The 18,444-nt window shown below is 38.1% G+C and overlaps 1 protein-coding gene across 1 annotated transcript in view; it reads right to left on the bottom strand.

Moving 5' to 3' along the window:
- Positions 1-3,167, bottom strand: part of LOC102866943 (S100P-binding protein-like) — a 4,324-nt gene extending 1,157 nt beyond the window's left edge. The window contains exon 1 of the mRNA XM_006896001.1: positions 3,039-3,167. Coding sequence (XP_006896063.1) covers positions 3,039-3,167 — 129 coding nt within the window. The remainder of the gene's footprint in view (positions 1-3,038) is intronic.
- Between the last annotated feature and the right edge of the window lie 15,277 nt (positions 3,168-18,444).

Genomic DNA, 18,444 nt, shown 5'->3' with positions numbered 1-18,444 from the left:
AAGGGACGCTGTGGGTTTCAGGGTGAAGATCTTCTCTCACTACTCTAAAGGGCCCCTTTGGCAGTAGGAAACACATAGACTATTATGGAGATAGGACAGGTTTTATCATTGCTATTTTGCTGTGTTTCCTTTTCTATTGTTTTTGGTTACTATGGTCCATCCATTTGCCTTTGCAATCTTGTGTGAAAGACTTCTCTTACAATTTCTTGTAGTGTTGGTCTTATTTTCACAAATTCCTTCTTTTCAGCAAATGACCTAATTTCTCCTTCATATTTTATGGACAGCTTTTCTGGATACAGAATCTTTGACCCATAATTGTTTTCTTTACACTTTTTGTATATGTGATCCTATTGTCTTCTTGCTTGCATAATTTTTGCTGAAAATCAGAATTTGATCTATTTTTTTTTCTTGTAGGTGCCTCTTTGTTTTTCTCATACTGCCTTCCGTTTTCTATTCTTATCTGTTACGTTCTGTAGTTTTCTTTTTTAGGTCATCTGTATATCTAGTTAGGTTCACTCTGAAGTATCTCAATTTGTGGTGTCTATTATAAATGATAGTGTTTTCTTGGTGTCCTTCTCTGAGTTCTTTTTATTACTGTGGAGGAATCCCACTGATTTTTGGCTATTGATCTTATATCCTGCCACTCTACTAAATTGGTCTACCAGCGCTAATATTTTTGTTGTTGTTGTTGTTGTTGCTGCATACATGGGTTTTTCTGTGTACACTGTCATAACATCTGACTATAGTGACAGTTTAACCATCTCTTTGCTGATCTGGATATCTTTTATTTCTTTCTGTTGTGGTATTGCCCTAGCAAGTACTTCCAATACAATACTGAATAGAAGTGTTGACAGTGGCCACCTGCTCACAAGGAGATATTTTAAAAAATACTTTAAGTAGAGCTAATGATAGATCTTCTCTGAATATTTGGTAGAATTCAGCCATGAACTTTCTTTTGAGTTGACATATCCTTTGGTGATAGTGGTGTGTTGAAGCTTCTTAGCACTATTGTGGAGATGTTTATCTTTCTTCAGTTCTGTTCACTGTTATTTATATATTTTGCAGGTCTATCTTTTGGTGCATAAATGTTAACCAAGATTATGTGTTCTTGATCTATTGTGCCTTTAATCAGTGTATAATACCCTTTCATATCTTTTATGGTGGCTTTCATTCTGAATTCTATTTTATCAGAGATTAGTATTGCCACTTCTACTTTTTTGTGGATGCCATTTGTTTTGTATATTTTTTTCCCTAGCCTTTGATTTTTAAGCCTTTCCTTCTCTTCATTTTTCAGATGTGTCTTTTGTAGGTAACAGAACTATGGGCTTTGGTGTTGTTGTTGTTGTTTTTTTTAAAACATTTTGCTATTCTTTCTCTCTTAAGTGGCAAAATTATTTCATTCACATTAAGTGTGATTATTGTCAGGCTAGGTTTTACTGTTGCCATTTTGCTTTGTTTCTTTTTCTGTTGTTTCTGGTTACTATGGTCCAACCACTTTCCTTTGGCATCTCCATGTAAAAGACGTCAATTGCTACTCTTTTTATCCATTTTGGTCTTGTTTTCACAAATTCCTTAAGTTCCCTCTTTTCTGCAATGGATCTAATTTCTCCTTCGTATTTGATGGAGAGCTTTGCTGAGTATAGGATCCTAGGCTGGCAAATTATTTTCTTTCAACTTTCTGTATATATTATCCATTGTCTTCTAGCTCACATGGTTTCCACTGAGAAATCAGAAATAAATTATTTCCCCTCTATACGTGGTTCTTTGTTTTTCTTGAATGGCTTTTAGTATTCTATCCTTATCTTTAATTTGGATAACTTGACTATGATATGTCTTAATGTTTTTCTTTTTGGGTCTAGTTTATTTAATGTTTGCTGTGCTTCTTGAATGTGCATTTCTCTGTTCTTCATAATACCTAGAAAGTTTTCTTCTAGTATTTCCACAATTTTCTCAGATGACTTCCCTGTCACTCCCACGTTCTTTAATTCCAATCATACAAATGCTGTTCATTTTGCTGTCATTAGACATGATTCTAATGTTTTCTTTATGTCTTATCTTTGACTTGTCTTTTAGTATGTTTCCATTTAGGATCTTGTCTTCCAGCTCACTGTCTCTGTGTTCCATCTCATCAATTCTACTTTTTTGTCCCACTGGCATGTTGGACAATTCTGCTATTTCTGTATTGTTCTGGATTGCATTTTCATGATTTTCTGTTATTTCTAGTACTGTGTTGGCTGTACTTTCTCTGTCTTTTGATGATTTTTTTTAGGTTCTTGTTAACTATCTCAATCTCTTCACCATCCATACTGATGCTGCCAATTGGCCCAGTGGTGACAGTTAACAGTTTTAGTTTACTTGGCTCCACAATCAACACTTTTGGTAACAGCAGCCAGGAAATCAAGAGACGAATTGCATTGGGAAAGTCAGCTGTGTGGGACCTCTCAAGAGTACTGAAGAGCAACGACATCAGGCTGGAGACTAAGGTGCGCCTGATCCGGGCTATAGTCTTCGCAATTACGTGCTATGCATCAGAGAGTTGGACAGTGAGTAGGGATGATAGAAAGAGAATTGATGCCTTTGAGCTATGGTGCTGGAGAAGAGTATTGACTATACCATGGACTGCTAGGAGAACAAACAGGTTTGTCCTGGAGAAGGTGAAGATGGAATGCTCCTTGGAGTCAAGGATTCTGAGGTTTCGTCTGACATACTATGGGCATGTTGCAAAGAGGGACATCATGTTTGGCAGAATGGAGGGGAGGTGAAGGAGAGGAAGACCTTCGATGAGATGGATCGATTCTGTGACTGGAGTGGTGGGAATAAATGCGTTTGGAATGGCTAGGTTGGCACAGGATAGAATGGCATTTAGAGCTCTTGTACATAGGGTCGCTATGAGTCGCAAGCAACTCGATGGCACATAACAGCAACAGGTTCTTGTACTTTTTTATGCTATCAACTCTTTCATCCATCTTTTGCATTTTCTTCCATAGCTGTTCAAGTTGCTCCTCATCAATATACTTTTTTTTTTTTTTATGGATTACTGTCTCTGTGGTATTTGCTCTCTGAATTACTTCCATTATTTCTTCCATCATTTGCATCTTCTTGTGTAGCTGTTCCAACAAATCCACATCAACATATTTCTTCTGGTTCTCTCTATCCGGGATACTCATTGGGTCTGCTTTTTTGGGAGATAGGTAGGTTTTTTTCATGATGACTGAGGCCAGACTACTGCTTTCTTGGCGTTATGTTCATCCTTTTTTTAGTAGTTGTTAGGCTGTTGTAACTATATAAATTTCCAGGGTATGACAATGTTTTGTGAAGGACCTGTATATTGGTGCTCCCATCTTGTCTTTCTGAAGTGGGATGACTGTTGTCTTCCAGGAACTGCAGCTCCACCTGACCTCTTCTGCATGAGCTTAAAAAAAATCCCATGTGATGTAGTTGACAGCCATTTTCAAGGCCAAAGTACTTCCCTGTGATGTGGGTGTTCCTGCACTTTGTAGATGAGAAGTCTTCCTACTTACATCTTCTCTCCTTATGTCTGATGCCTTTATTTGCCTCAGAAGTGGCTTGAGACAAGGGGCACTAATATACACAATCTTTCTTTCATGTACTGCTGTGGGTGGTTCTCCAGACTGAGGCATCTACTCTATAAGACTGTTCAATAGCAAGTCCTTGACTTCATTCTTGTACTAGCTGAAGGTGATGTTTTGACAGGATTTTGCATATTGGTGACATCCCTTATCCAGTTCCAGGAGCTGCTAGGGGCATAAAACTCTCTCTCATTTGCAAAAGCAAACAGGCAAATATGACCATGATATTTTTCTTTTTGAGTCTACCCTATTTAGTGTTCACTGAGCTTCTTGTATGTGGATTTATCTGCTCTTCGTAATACTTGGGAAGTTTTCTTCTAATATCTCTTTCCCAATTTTCTCAGTGATTTCCCTTTTCCATTTGTGTTCTTGAATTCCATTCATACATATAGGTTGTTTCTTTAGATGCCATTCCACATGATTCTTAGGTTTTATTCATTTTCTTATGTCTCAGCTCAAATATTTCTTCTAGTATGTTTCCATTCAGGTTCTTGTCTTCCAGTTCACTGACTCTCTGTTCCATCTCTTCTGTTTTACTATTTTGTTTTTCCAACTTGTTGGACACTTCTGCCATTTAATATTATGGATTAACATTAAATTAATATTATGGATTGCATTTTTATATATTTCTGTTATTTCTCATACTGTGCTGGCTGTACTTTCTCATGATAATATTTTTTTAAAATTTTGTACCTCTCTATCATAGTTTCAATTCTTTCTTCCATCTTTTGCTTCTCCCCCAGAAGTTTTTAAAGTTCCTCCTAGTCAGCAATATATTTCTTCTAGGTCTCTATCTCTGGACTATTTGCTTTCTTAATAGCTTCCATTAAGTAAAAATTGGAGGAAGACTCATTAACAACCTGTGTTAGGCAGATGAAACAACTTTGCTGGCAAAACTGAGAAGAACCTGAAGCATTTGCTGCAGAACATCAAGGACTGCATTCAATATGGATTGAAGCTCAATGTCAACAAGACAAAGATTCTCACCATTGGGACAGTTGGCAGCACAATAATAGATGGAAAAGAGGTTGAAGTTGTTAACAACTTCAACTTGCTTGACCCTACAAGCAACACTCTTGGCACCACCATTCAGGAAGTCAAAAGACAAATTTCATTTGAGGGATCTTCTGTCAGGGACCACCCCAAAAGGCCAAAGAGCAATAATGTCAGTCTAGAAACTAATGTGCACCTGATTCAGATTATGATCTTCCCAATTACTTGCTATTCATCAGAGAGCTGGAATAAGAATGACAGAAGAAGAATCAATGCCTTTGTGCTACAGTGCTGGAGAAGTGTCTTAAACATGCTATGAACTGCCAAGAGAATAAGCTGCTCCTTGGAGGTAATGATTTTGAAGCTCCATCTCATATAATTTGGGCACATGGCCAGGAGGGATCAGTCCTTGGAGAATGACATCATTCTTGGAAAGGAGGAGGGATAGCACAGGAGAGGAAGACCTCAGATGAGATGGATTGATAAATACAGTAATTTGAGTAATTGGGGTAGGTGCATTTGAGACAGTGAGACTGGCTCATGATAGGGCAAGTTTCAGAGCTGTTGTACATAAGGTCACTATGAGTTGCAGGTGACTCGATAGCACATAACAACAACAATGGTTTCCATTGTTTCTTCCATCATTTGAACCTTTTTCTTTAGCTTTTCAAATAACTACATTAATATATTTCTTCTGGTTCTCTACCTCTGGAGTATTTACTTTATTTCTGGCTTTCATTGTTACTTCCATCCTTTGTACCTTCTTCTGTAGCTGTTTGTATGACTCCATATCAATAGATGTCTTCTGCCTCCCTGACTCTGTGGTATTAATTCAGTTTGCAATATGCTTTGCTTTTTTTGGAGAAGGCCTAACTTGTTTTTTTCACAACGTTTGAAGCTGCCTGCTGCTTTCTTGACCTTAAGTGAAGTTTTTCTTGGTGTTAGGCCCTTTTTATTGTCTCTGCATAAATTGTTAATATGTCTTGTCTTTATGATGTTATTCATAAGTTGCCAGTTTAAAATGTTCAATCTATGGGGGAGGACCACTCATTCTACAGGAAGTCCTTTCTGAGAAAGTTTGCCTTTCTTAAAGTCATTCTGGTTCTCTCTGGTTTGCAGTGCAGCCCTGCAGATGTCTCACCTTATTGTAGTACTCTCACTCAAACTCTGTTGTCCTCCTTTGTCTGTGACATGGCCGACTGGTGGATAAAACAGGTGTTAACGCTTAAGTAGTTTCTGTCCAGGAGGTTTTGAAGGTAGCTCTCCCTCTAGCACCTAAGTGTTCCAGCTGAGACAGTGAGTCTCTCCTCTACTTGTAGCTCCCTGTCTCAAACTCTATTGGCCTCTTTAGTTCTTGGGATATCCCTGTCGTGGCAGGACTCCCCAGATATAGGCCCTTCCCCCCCCCCACATCTGGTAGTGTTATCTCTAGGAAAGTGTATCTCACCTGATGACATCTTCTCTCCTGAAGTCTATTGTCTTTATTTGTTTCTGGAGTGTCATGAGACTGGGGCACCAACTTTAGCAGTGTTTCTCTTGCCTTCTTTCCTTGTTCTGAGTAGTGGCATGGTCAGGTTCCTCATCTCTCTTCTCTCTGGTAGTTTAGGTGGAAGGTCCTTGTCTTTAGTCTTGCACTAGGTGAGGGCATTGTCCTGTTAGGGTCTTATATATTCATAAATCTAAGGACTCAGCTCCAGTGGGCTGGCTCATGGGCATGGCATACATATTTGCAAGCAGAGAAAGAAGCAATGGCAGATGGGCTGGCACAGAAAAGGGGCTGGCAGCCTCTCTGTCCCACGTGTGCCTGTTGGTGTCTCCATAGGGGTAAAGACTTAGCTTTGGTGGGCTGGCTCAGGGGTGTGGCATACCTGTTTGCAATCAGGGAAAGAAACAATGGCAGATGGGATGGCACGGGGTATGGGCTAACAGCCTTCTTGTCCTGAGAGTGTCTTGCTTTAGTATTTTAATGTTTACAATTTTATGTATCTCCACATGGTAATTGTTGTTGTTATTGAGTACCATTGAGTGAGAACTGACCCATAACTGAAATAGTGTAAATTGCACAGGTAGGAGAATGCCCATCTTTCTCCCATGGAGCAGTTGGTGGATTTGAGCTGTGTGTCGTCAAGATTGCAGCATAGCTGCTTACCACTAGGCCACCAGACATACTAGCATTAAAGAGAAAGAGAGAGAGTAAGAGAGAGTGAGAGAGAGAGAGAGAGTGAGAGAGAAAATCATGATTCTCTCTCTCATTTTTAAAAAAGAAGCTATTTAAAGTCAATAACTCTCAGATTGATAACAATTCTGTTGTAGATACTAAGTAATTGCCCTTCTGTCTTCCCCCTGCAAACTAGTCAAACATTTTTAAAATAATTGTAGTAACTTGAGACTTTCTTGCTCAAAAGAAAAGATTAATTTGGTTACTACTGATGTTACTAAATCCGATAAAGAATCTGTAACTGTTGATTGCTGGAGTCTTCTATTTAATGTGCACAGCTGGAAAAGCAGGATGATGACTCAGGCAAAAGTAATGTCTTGGCAGGATCCTGAATGTTGGTGATACTCTCCCCCATGGCCCAAGAGCTGAGGCTCAAGGCCCCTCTTCTGCATGTGTCCAAAAGGTCCTTCCGACCTCTCTTGGCTCTGTGTGGGCTGAGGGTGCCAGAAGACTAAATACTAGAGACAAAGAATCTTTGAGAAAATTCTGGTTCTTCTGTTTTACAGAATGAGTGAGAAACAAATGTAGTTATTTCTAGAAATCTATTTTATTAGGAGGAATCTTTAGAGAGTATCAAAGCCCCTTAGTTTCTAGTTAACCATAACTAATCCCTATCAGATAGAAGAGAACCTGATTTGTTCTCAAAGACCTTCCAGAGACAACACAACAGTATTCTTTTAGAGTTTAAAAATCCCTAAAATAAGAAAACTATTATTTTTATTTTTAACTCAAATCCTTAAAGCTCCCATCTAAGCTAATGAGTTATAATCTTTGTGGTTTTTGTTGTTAAATATCATCTTGTTGGCTATGACCCATAATGACCCTATGAATAACAAATCTGTACCCTACCCTCTCCACATGATAATACATGTATTTTTAATATTCATTGATTGAGAAAAACAAAAAGTCACCATAGATATACATCATGACTATATTTACATACATTTGGAAACAAACATGTATAAGGAATATTATTCTAGAATTTTGGGATTTCCAGAATCATTGTAATAACTAAGTTATTCCCCCAAATCTTCAGTAGTCTACAGCTCACAGATGAAAATAATGAGTTGCTTTCCTTTTTTTTGAAATGGAAATGGTTTAGTTTTTCCTGTTGATAAACTAAGTTCATGTTAATTATGAAAATGTCAACTACTCAGGAAAGAAAACAATGACACTAATAATTTCATTAAAGGGGCTCTGACATTTCCCCTATCAGCTTTAGCTTGTCTTGTAACGTCACTGGCTAAATTAATTTTATCTCTTAAGAATCTCTATCTGTCTTCTACGAATATTCTGTGTACAAAATAAGACAAATTCGCACATTGTATCATATGTGCACAGTCAAGTTGGAGGAATTAGGGATGTTGGAATTGTTTAGTGTGCTGCAGGAATGAAAGCCATGGATTGCAAAGAATCTGTCCAAACACAAATGTTCCTGTTGTTGTTAGGTGTTATCAAGTCAAGTGTTACTCACAGCAACCCTATGAAAAACTGATTAGAACCAAGTTGTAAAGTGTGCCATTTTCACAATCTCTAAATACACACAAGTCTGTTACTGCAGTCACTGTCAATCCACCTGGTTGAGGGTCTTCTTCTCTATTGCTGTCCCTCCACCTTTCGAACCATAATGTCTCTCTTCAAGGAATATCTCTCTTAGCAACATTTCCAAAGTATGTGAGATGTGACAGGTGAAAATCACCATTGGACTCCCAGCAAGTCCTCTGGCACCCTCAGCCCCACACAGAGCCAAGAGAGGTGAGGAGGACCTTTTGGACACATGCAGAAGAGGGACCTTGAGCTTCAGCTCATGGGGGAGAGTATTACTAACATTCAGGATTCTGCCAAGACATTACTTTTTCCTGAAACATCATCCTGCGTTGCCAGCTGTGCACATTAAATAGAAGACTCCAGCAATCAACAGCTACAGCAATACAGTCCTCTTGTAGAAGGTCTGAGACAAAATACTTCCTCCAGAATTGTCCGAGTGGTGAAGAGAGTCACCACTGGTACCTTCAATCTCAAATAATTTTGCCACAGGACTTAAGAGGAAAATTTATAGGCCAGGTAAGTTATCCTCCCATCCCCTACTAGTGTATTAAGCTCTCCAACAGATGTAAGTCTCTCGTTAAGTCCAGGATCAAAGAGAAATTCAGACAGGGTGGGCTGCCCCTCCCTATTCTGGAGCAGGGATGTCTCAAGCCAAGATCATAAGAACAAGGTCCCGCTAGCATCCCAGGCAGGATGAATTTTCCCACAGCAATGACATGGAAGAAGCAGGCTACTTCACACCCTAAACAAAACAAAAGCAAGATGTCACCCCCAAAAAAGTTATCAAAACACAAAGTCAATAGATTCCCTGAAGCCAGAAAGTCTGATGGAACTTTCTGACACAGAATTCAAAAGAACAATGATTGAATATTTTCAATGGGTGAAAGACAAACTCAAAGAATTACAGGATTCTACAAGCAAAAGCCAAAAGGAACTTAGAAAAATAATCAAAGACACTCTCCATTGCCTATGGAAAGATAGGACTGAGGCGTCCCTGGAGTTAGTTATAGGTCCCTCCATCAAATCCATGGCTATAAGGACATCCTAGGGACCAAACAGGACAAGAGACTTTAGTGTACAGAACTACAAGCAAAGGAAAGAATTTCTTGGCTCTCTGCATCGGAGAGATGACTTGAGAGCCTCTGCATACAAGCTGCCTGAGCTGGTGATGCTGATCTCCCCCGACACCAGAGACAAAGGAGGAAAATAAGCTTCAGGATAAAAGGTGCAGAGAGGGGAGGCTTGTGGGGAGATGGGACTGAGGCCTCTCTGGGGTTATAAGTTCCTCCATCTGGGGGTTCTTGCCTCCGCGGCTGTGGGGCCATCACAAGGGCCAAAAAGGACAAGATATTTAGTATACAGAACTTCAAGAAGAGAAAAGAATGTGTGTGTGTGTGTGTGTGTGTGTGTGTGATAGATAGAGATAGAGAGAGAGATGGCTGACTTGAGAGCATCCAGCATGCAAGCTGCTTGAGCTGGCAGTCATGATTTCTAATCTCATGCCACTCCAGAAACAAAGGAAGACATTAAGCTCCAGGAGAAAAGGTGCACAAGAAACTGCTTGAGCAGAGCATCTGGTCTCACATCACTCAGCCACTACATACATGCAGGAGTCCTATAAGAGTTAGTGTCAGGACTACATCAAAGCAAGGTTCTTACAGGGCTGCAGTGCAGAACAGAGAGAATCTCAAGGACTTTGTTGTTGTTGTTGTTGTTGTTGTTATGTGCCGTTGAGTTGTCTACAACTCATAGCGACCCTAGGTACAATAGTCCTAAACCCTACCCTATCCTGCACCAATCTCACTATCTCTGACATACCTAACCCATTACCCCAGTCACTGAATCAATCCATCTGATCGAGGGTCTTCCTCTCCTGTGCTGCCCATCTACCCTCTTAAGCATTACCTCCTTCTCCAAGGACTGGTCCCTCCTTGCAACATGTCCAAAGTTTGTCAGATGAAGCTTCAGAATCATTGCCTTCAAGGAGCAGCCTGGCTTCACCCTTTCCAGAACAAACCTGTTCATTCTTTTAGCAATCCATGGTATATTCAAGGACTTTAGGAAAGGCAAGATTTTCCAGAAAGGACTTACAGTAAAGTGAGTAGCTCACCCTATAGACTGAGCATTTTAACTTGGCAACTAATTAGTAACATTAAGAAGACAAAACCCACTAACAACTTTTGCAGACACAATGGAAATGATGCAAAACTTATAAAGAAAAACTTCACTTAAAGTCAAGAAAATAGCAAGCAGCTTCAAACACTGAAAAACAAAGCAAGCTTTCTCCAAAAAGAGTAGAGAATAATAGAGACCTCATAAATACCCCAGAGTTGAGAAGGTAGATGATATATACTGACCTAGAGACATTAGAACAGGTATGAATGAAAGTACAAATAATAGAAGTAACAATGGAAGCAAGAAATAAAGGAAATACTCTAAAGGTAGAGAATAAGAAAAAATAAATTGATGAAGAGCTATTTAAACAGCTATGGAAGAAGGTGCAACTGACGGAAGAAACAATGGAAACCACTAAGAAAGCAAATGCTCCAGAGACATGAGTCAGAAGAAATACATTGATCAGGAGAAACTTGCACAGTACCCAAGAAAATGGAAAAAAAAATTGAAGAAAGAACTGAAACTATAGATAAATAGGTATAAGAACTTAAAAAATCATCACAAAATAGAGAAGGTACTGGCAACACAGTACCAAAAATAACAGAAAGGCATGAAAATGTAACTTAGAATATTAAGATTTAAATGGTAGAAGTGTCCAACATGCTTAAAGGACAAAAAAATACAACAGAAGAGAGAGTAGAGAGTCAGTGAGCTGGAAGACAAGAACCTCAATGGAAACATAATAGGGGAAAAAAATCAGAGATAAGACATAAAGAAAATGAAGAAAACATTATAATCATGTGGGATGACGTCAAAAGGAATAACATGCATATGATTGGAATTCTAGAATATGAGAGGGATACGGAAATAACTGTGAAAATTGTGGAAGAGATACTAGAAGAAAACTTCCCAAATATTATGAAGAATGAGGAAATACACATTCAGGAAGCTCAGTTCCTCAAAACAAATGATACTGAAAATACGATGCACTGAAACTTCTGGGATGCAGCTAAGGCAGACCTCAGGGTGCAGTTCATAACAATAGACAAACACATAAAAAATGAAGAAAGAAGCAAAATTAATGATCTAACTAAACACCTTCATCAAATAGAAAAAGAACAACATCTAACCCAACAGCCCTTAGAAGAAAGGAAATGATAAAAAAAAGAAATGAAATCAATGAGATAGTAAACAAAAAAACAATTGAAACCATTAATACGACCAGGAACTGGTTTTTCAAAAGGGTAAATAAAATTGACAAACCATTAGTAAACTTAGCAAAAGAAAAAAAGAAGACACAAATAAATCTATTAAGGAATGATAGAGGTGACATCACTACAGATCCCGAGGAAATTAAATCTATAATATTGGACTATTATGAAAAGCTATGCTCTGATAAATTTGAAAACCTAGAGGAAATGGACAAATTCCTTGAAACTCATGCGCTACCCAAATTGACACAGTCAGATGTAAAACACTTGAATATATCATCACAAAAGAAGAAATTAAGCAGGTCATAAAGAGACTTCACCACAAAAAAAGTCCTAGACTAGATGGCTTCACAGTTGAATTCTACCAAATGTTCAGAGAAGATTTATCATCAATTTACTTAAGTTGTTTAAAAAAATAGAAAAAGAAGGAGCATTCTCAGAGATAATCCATGAAGCAAGCAGAACCCTAATACCAAAACCAGGCAAAGATATTCCAAAAAAAGAAAACTACAGGTAAATATTTCTCATGAACATAAACACAAAAATCTGTAACAAAATCCTAGGAAATAGCTAGGATTCAAAAGCACATTAAAAAAAATAATAATGATTCATCATGACCAAGAGGGATTGGTAAGAGTTATGCAAGGATAGTTCAGCACAAGAAAAACTATTGCAACAATGAATGAGTGGAACCAAAAAAATCTCTGTAAATGTTCATTAAAATTAATAAAAATTAAAAAAATTTCAATAAAATAAAGGGGGGAAACCCCAACATAATGTGCCACATTAACAACACAAATAACAAGAACCATCTGATCCCAGCAATTGATGTAGTAAAGGCATTTGACAAAATCCAACACCCAACACCGATTCCTGATTAATACACTTAGCAAAATTGGAATAGAAGGGGATTTCCTCAACATAGCAAAAAGTATATGGAAATACGGAAATAGCCAAAATGTTATACCACAAATGAATGGATTGAGAAATGATGGTACATACACAGTGGAATATTACGCAGCATGCAGGAGCAATGATTTTGTAAATTTTGTTAATTACCTAACTTGAGAGGGACTGGAGAGCATTATGCTAAGTGAAGTAACTCAGTCTCATAAATAATGTGTAAGACCATTATTGTAGAATGAGTATGAGGATCCAAGGAGGGGAGGGGGGAGGGGAGCAGAGGTGTGAGGATGGACGTGGTTGGTGATTGTGACTTAATCATAAGGTTGCACAATTTTATGGATGAAGTAAGATGTGGGTGAAGTAAGGGGAAAAGATCCAGTGTGAAAAGCAATGTATACGAACTTTGTAAGTAAACCAGAATAAAATAAAAAAAATTAAAAACCAATCAAAGATAACGCAGATAAGACAAATGAGGTATTAGAAACTCTAAACAAACAAGAAACTGCAATCCAGAATATGAGGGCTTGTGTCTGAGATGCTGTCATCATGTTGAGGGGTGGGGACATAGGAACAGAGTTGAAGCGATGGAATACAGAACTAGTGAAATAGAAGACAGATTTCTCAGCACTGATCTGCTTGAACAAAAAGCAGACTCAAAGAGGAAGGAAAAAGTAGAAAGCTTAAGAATAATATATAAAATCATCAAGAGGAACAATATGTACATAATTGGAATACCAGAAATAGGAAGAAGAAGAAAAAAACCCCAAACAACCCACCCCAAGAGTGCTGTGGAAAAGTTACTAGAAAAAAAGTCTCCTGGCCTAATGAAGAAGAGTATAAATATACAAGAAGCTGAGGGAACCTCTTATAGAATAGACTCCTAGAGAAAAACACCATGGAATATCATAATTAAATTTGCCAGAACCAAAGATAAGGAGAGAATTTTGAAAGAAGCTTGAGAAAAACAAAGAGCCAACCTATATCACTACTATCACACACAAGCAAACCCCTGCTGCAGATTATCCAGAAATGACTGGTACAGTATATTGACAGAGACCACCAGAAATACAAGCTAGGTTTAAAAGAGTTTGTGATACTAGAGACGTTATTGTCAATGTCAGATGTATCTTGGCAGACAGCGAAGAGTACTGGTGGAATGTCTATCTATGTTTCACTAAATATACAAAAGGCATTTGATTGTGTGGATGACAAACTGTGCCTAACTCGGAGGAAAATGAGACTCTCCAAACACCTGATTGTGCTTATGTGAAACCTATACTTAGAACAGGAACCAGTTCTCAGAACAGAACAAGGAAACACTGCATGCTTCAAAATCAGGAAAGGAGTGAGTCAGGAATGCATCCTGTCTCCATACCTTTTCAATCAATATGCAGAACAGATTATTGAGGTGCAAGGTGGCATCAGGATTGGAGGAAAACTCATCAACAACCTATGTTATGCAGATGGCACAACCTTGCTTGCTGAAATTGAAGAGGACCTGAAGTGCTTGCTGCAAGAGATCAAGGAGTGTAGTCTGCAATATGGATTGAAGCTCAACATCAAGAAAACAAAGATTCTCACCATTGAGCCAATTGGTGGCACCATGATGGAGGAAGAAGGTTGTTAACAATTACAGCTTGCTTCATTTAACAATCAATACTCTGAGCACCAGCAGTCAGAAAAATCAAAAGACGAATTGTACTTGGGAAGTCTGCTGTCAAAGACCTCCCAAAGTACTGAAAAACAACAATGTCTGGAGACTAAGGTGCGTCTAATCTAGGCCATGATTTTCACAATTACTTGCTGTGCATTGACAGCTGGACAATAACTAAGGATGACAGAAGAAGAATCTATGTCTTCTAATTATGCTGCTGGAGAAGAGTCTTGAACATAGCACGGACTGCCAAGAAAACAAATAGATCTGACTTGGAAAAGGTGAAACCAAGTTTCTCCTTGGAGGCTAGGATATTGAATCTCTGTCTCACATAATTTGGGCATGTGGCCAGGAGGGATGAGTCCTTAGAGAAGGAAGGACATCAGGCTCAGAAAGGTGGAGAGACAGTGCAGAAGAGGAAGATCCCAGATGAGATGGATTGATACAATAACTGGGGCAATGGGTGTTGGTGTGTCGACATTAGTGAGATTGACTCAGGACAGGGCTGTGTTCAGAATTGCTGTACATATGGTCAGTATGGGTTGCAGGTGACTTGACAGCACATAAGAACAACAACAACCTACAAGGGAGAGCAAATAAGAGTAAGTGCTGATTTCTCAGAAGAAACCATGTGATCAAGAAGACCACAGAATAACATACATCAAACACTCAAAGAACACAACTTTCATCCAAGAATACTGTATCCAGCAAAACTATCCAACAAATATGATGGAGAGATCCAGATATTCTTAGAAAAGGCGAAATTAAGGGCGTTTGTGAAAACAAGACAATGATTGCAAGAAATGCTGAGGGCAGAAGTCCTTCTTACAAAGATGCCACAAAAAGCAGGATGGATCAAAGTAACCAACAACACCAAAATAACTCAAGAACATGATAGCAACAAAACCATTCACTGATTGGGAATGGTTTAAATGCACCAGTGAAGAGAAAAAGAGTAGCGGATTGGGGATGAGGGAAATTGAAAGAATTTGTGCTTGAAAAATATGTAATTTTGTAAATAAACTTGTAGAAAATTAAAAAAAACACCTGATCAATATGTTGTCTACAAGAGACACACCTGAAAACTGAAGATAAAGAATGACTAAAAATAAAAGGATAGGAAAAAAAATCCTAAACAAGTGGCAGCGAGAAAAGAGCAAGAGCAGCGATATTAATCTCTGATAAAATAGATTTTAGTGTAAAATACATTACAAAGAACAAGGAAGGTCACTATATAATGCTAAAAGTCAATAGAACAAGAGGACATCACCATAATAAATGATAGAGCTGCAAAATACAAAAACATAAGTTAAGAGAACTGAAAAAAGAAACACACCACAATAGTTGTTATTATGTGCTGTCAAATTGCTTGCGACTCATAGCAACCCTATGTGCAACAGTCCTGAAACCTGCTCTATCCTGTGCCAACTTTCCTGTCTCTGACACAGCTACCCTCATTAACCCAGTCACTATATCAATCAATCTTATCGATGTTCTCCCTCTCTTTCTCTGTCCCTCCATCATTCCAAGCATGATCTCCCTCTCCAAGGACAGGTCCCTCCTTGCAACATGTCCAAAGTATGTGAGACGTAGCCTCAGAATCCTTGCCTCCAATGAACAGGCTGGCTTCCCCCTCTCTAGGACAAACCTGTTTGTTCTGAGAGTACATGGTATATTCAACACTCTTCTCCAGCACCACAGATCAAAGGCATCAACTATCTTTCTATCATCCCTAGTCATTGTTCCGCTCTGGTGCATAGCAAGCAATTGAGAAGACTATGGCATGGATCAGACACACCTTAGTCTCCAGACTGACGTCATTGTTCTTCATTACTCTGGAGAGGTCCCTGACACCCAACTTTCCCAATGCAATTAATCTCTTGATTTCCTTGCTGGTGGTACCAAGAGTGTTGATTATGAGCCAAGCAAACTAAAGCTGTTAACAATCTCAGTCTCTTCACCATTTATCATGATGCCCATCAGTCCAGTTGTGAGAATCCTCATTCTCCTAATGTTGAACTTCAATCCATATTGAAGGCTGCAGTCCTTGATTTCCTGCAGTAAGTGCTTCAGGTTTAGCAACCAGGGTTGTGTAATCAGCATAACACAGGTTGTTGATGGATCTTCCTCCAATCCTGATGCCACATTCTTCCTCATACAGCTCAGCCTCCCAGATGATATGTTCTGCATATAGATTGAAAAGGTATGGAGACAGAATACATCCCTGGTGTACACCTTTCCTGATTTTGAACCATGCAGTGTATTCTTGCTCTGTCCTGACGACTGCCTCCTGGTCCAAGTATAGGTTTTGTGTAAACACAATCAAATGTTTTTGGATTTCCATTCTTCTTAGAGTTGGTCACAGTTTGTTGCGATCCACAGAGTCAAACGTCTTTGTATAGTCAGTGAAACACAGATAGACATTCCTCTGGTACTCTCTGCTTTCTGCCAAGATCCATCTAACATTAGCTACTACCACGTCCTCTTCTAAACCCAGCCTGGACATCTGGCAGTTCACTGTTGATGTGCTGCTCCCATTGTTTTTCAATCATTTTCAGAAGAAACTTTCTTTCATGTGATATTAGTGATATTGTTTAATAATTTCCACACTCTGTCAGGGGACCTTTCTTTGGAATGGCAACAAATATAGTTCTCTTCTAGTCAGTTGGCCAGGTGATTGTCCTCCAGATTTCTTGGCACAACTTACTGAGTATATCCATGAAAACATCAATACACCACTCTCAAGAAAAATAGAACTACCACAAAGAAACTAAAGAAAGATGCTGAAGAATAAAACTGTACAATCAGCCAACTCAATTAATCAACTAATGTACACCCAAAGAGCTCAGTATATATTCTTCTCCAATGTGTATGGGACATTTTCCAGAATACATCATATTTTAAGTCATGAAGCAAGCAACAATAAATTTTTAAAAAATAGAAATAATATTAATCATTTTCTCAGACCATAAAGTTACAAATATAGAAATTAATTAGAAGAAGATAAAGGTAAAATAAACATAAATTTGTAAGCTGAACAACACCCTGCTTGAACATGAGTGAGTAATAAGTGAAAAAAATATTCTTGTAACAAATGATAACGAAAACACAACTTCCCAAAACGTCTGGGAAACAGTCAATGCAATAATCAAAGGTCAATTTACAGCAATGTGCAATCACATCAAAAGGGAAGAAAAAATAGACTTTCTAACCCAACATCTCCAACAAGTTGTAAAAGAACAGCAAGAAAACCCATCAACCATGAAAAGAAACTATAAAGATTATGGCAGAAATAAATGAAATAGAAAACAGAAAAACAATTGAAATAATCAACAAGACCAGGAGTTGGTAGTTTGAAAAGGTCACTGAAATTGACAAACCACTAGTAAAACTAACAAAAGAAAAGAAAGAAAAGGCACAAGTAATCCAAGTAACAAATGAAAGGGTAATATCACAAAAGAACCAACTGAAAAACAAGGTTAACAATGCAATATTATAAAAGTCTATACTCAAACAAATATGAAAACCTAGAGAAAATGGAAAATTACTTACAAACTTACAATCTACCCAAACTTACACAGACTGAAGCAGAACACTTGAACAGATTCCATCGCACAAGAAGAAATTAAATACATCTTCTGACAACAACAACAAAAAGCCCTGGACCAGATGTTTTGCTAGTGAATTTTAGCTAACATTCAGAAAAGAACTGTTACCAATTTTACATAAAGTATTTCAGAAATTAGAAAATGATGTAATTCTCCTGGACTCATTCTATGAAGCAAACATATCCTTGATACCAAATTAGGTAAGGACACCAACAAAATAGAAAACTATAGACCAATATCTCTCATGAGTTTAGATACAAAAGTTCTCAATAAAATCCTGGCCAATAGAATCCAATAGTACATAAAAAAAATTCACTATGACCAAGTGGGATTCATAATAGATGTACAAAAATAGTTCAACATAAGAAAAACAACCAATGTAATCCGTACCATTAACAAAGCAAAGAACAAGAAACAAAAGATCCTATCAATGCAGAAAACACCTTTGACAAAACCCAGCAACCTTTTTCTGATTAAAACACATAGGAAAATAGAAATAAAGGGTAATTTCCTCAATATAGAGAAAGATATACATGCAAAACCAAGAGCCAACATCATTCTCAATGGAGAGAGATTAAAAGAATTCCCTTTAAGAACAAGA

The sequence above is a fragment of the Elephantulus edwardii genome, unplaced genomic scaffold (assembly GCF_000299155.1).
Source record: "Elephantulus edwardii isolate Elephantulus edwardi_28Jun2011 unplaced genomic scaffold, EleEdw1.0 scaffold00178, whole genome shotgun sequence".
NCBI classification, from domain to species: domain Eukaryota; kingdom Metazoa; phylum Chordata; class Mammalia; order Macroscelidea; family Macroscelididae; genus Elephantulus; species Elephantulus edwardii.
The sequence above is the reverse complement of the archived record's forward strand: the minus strand, read 5'-3'. Positions and strand labels throughout refer to the sequence as shown.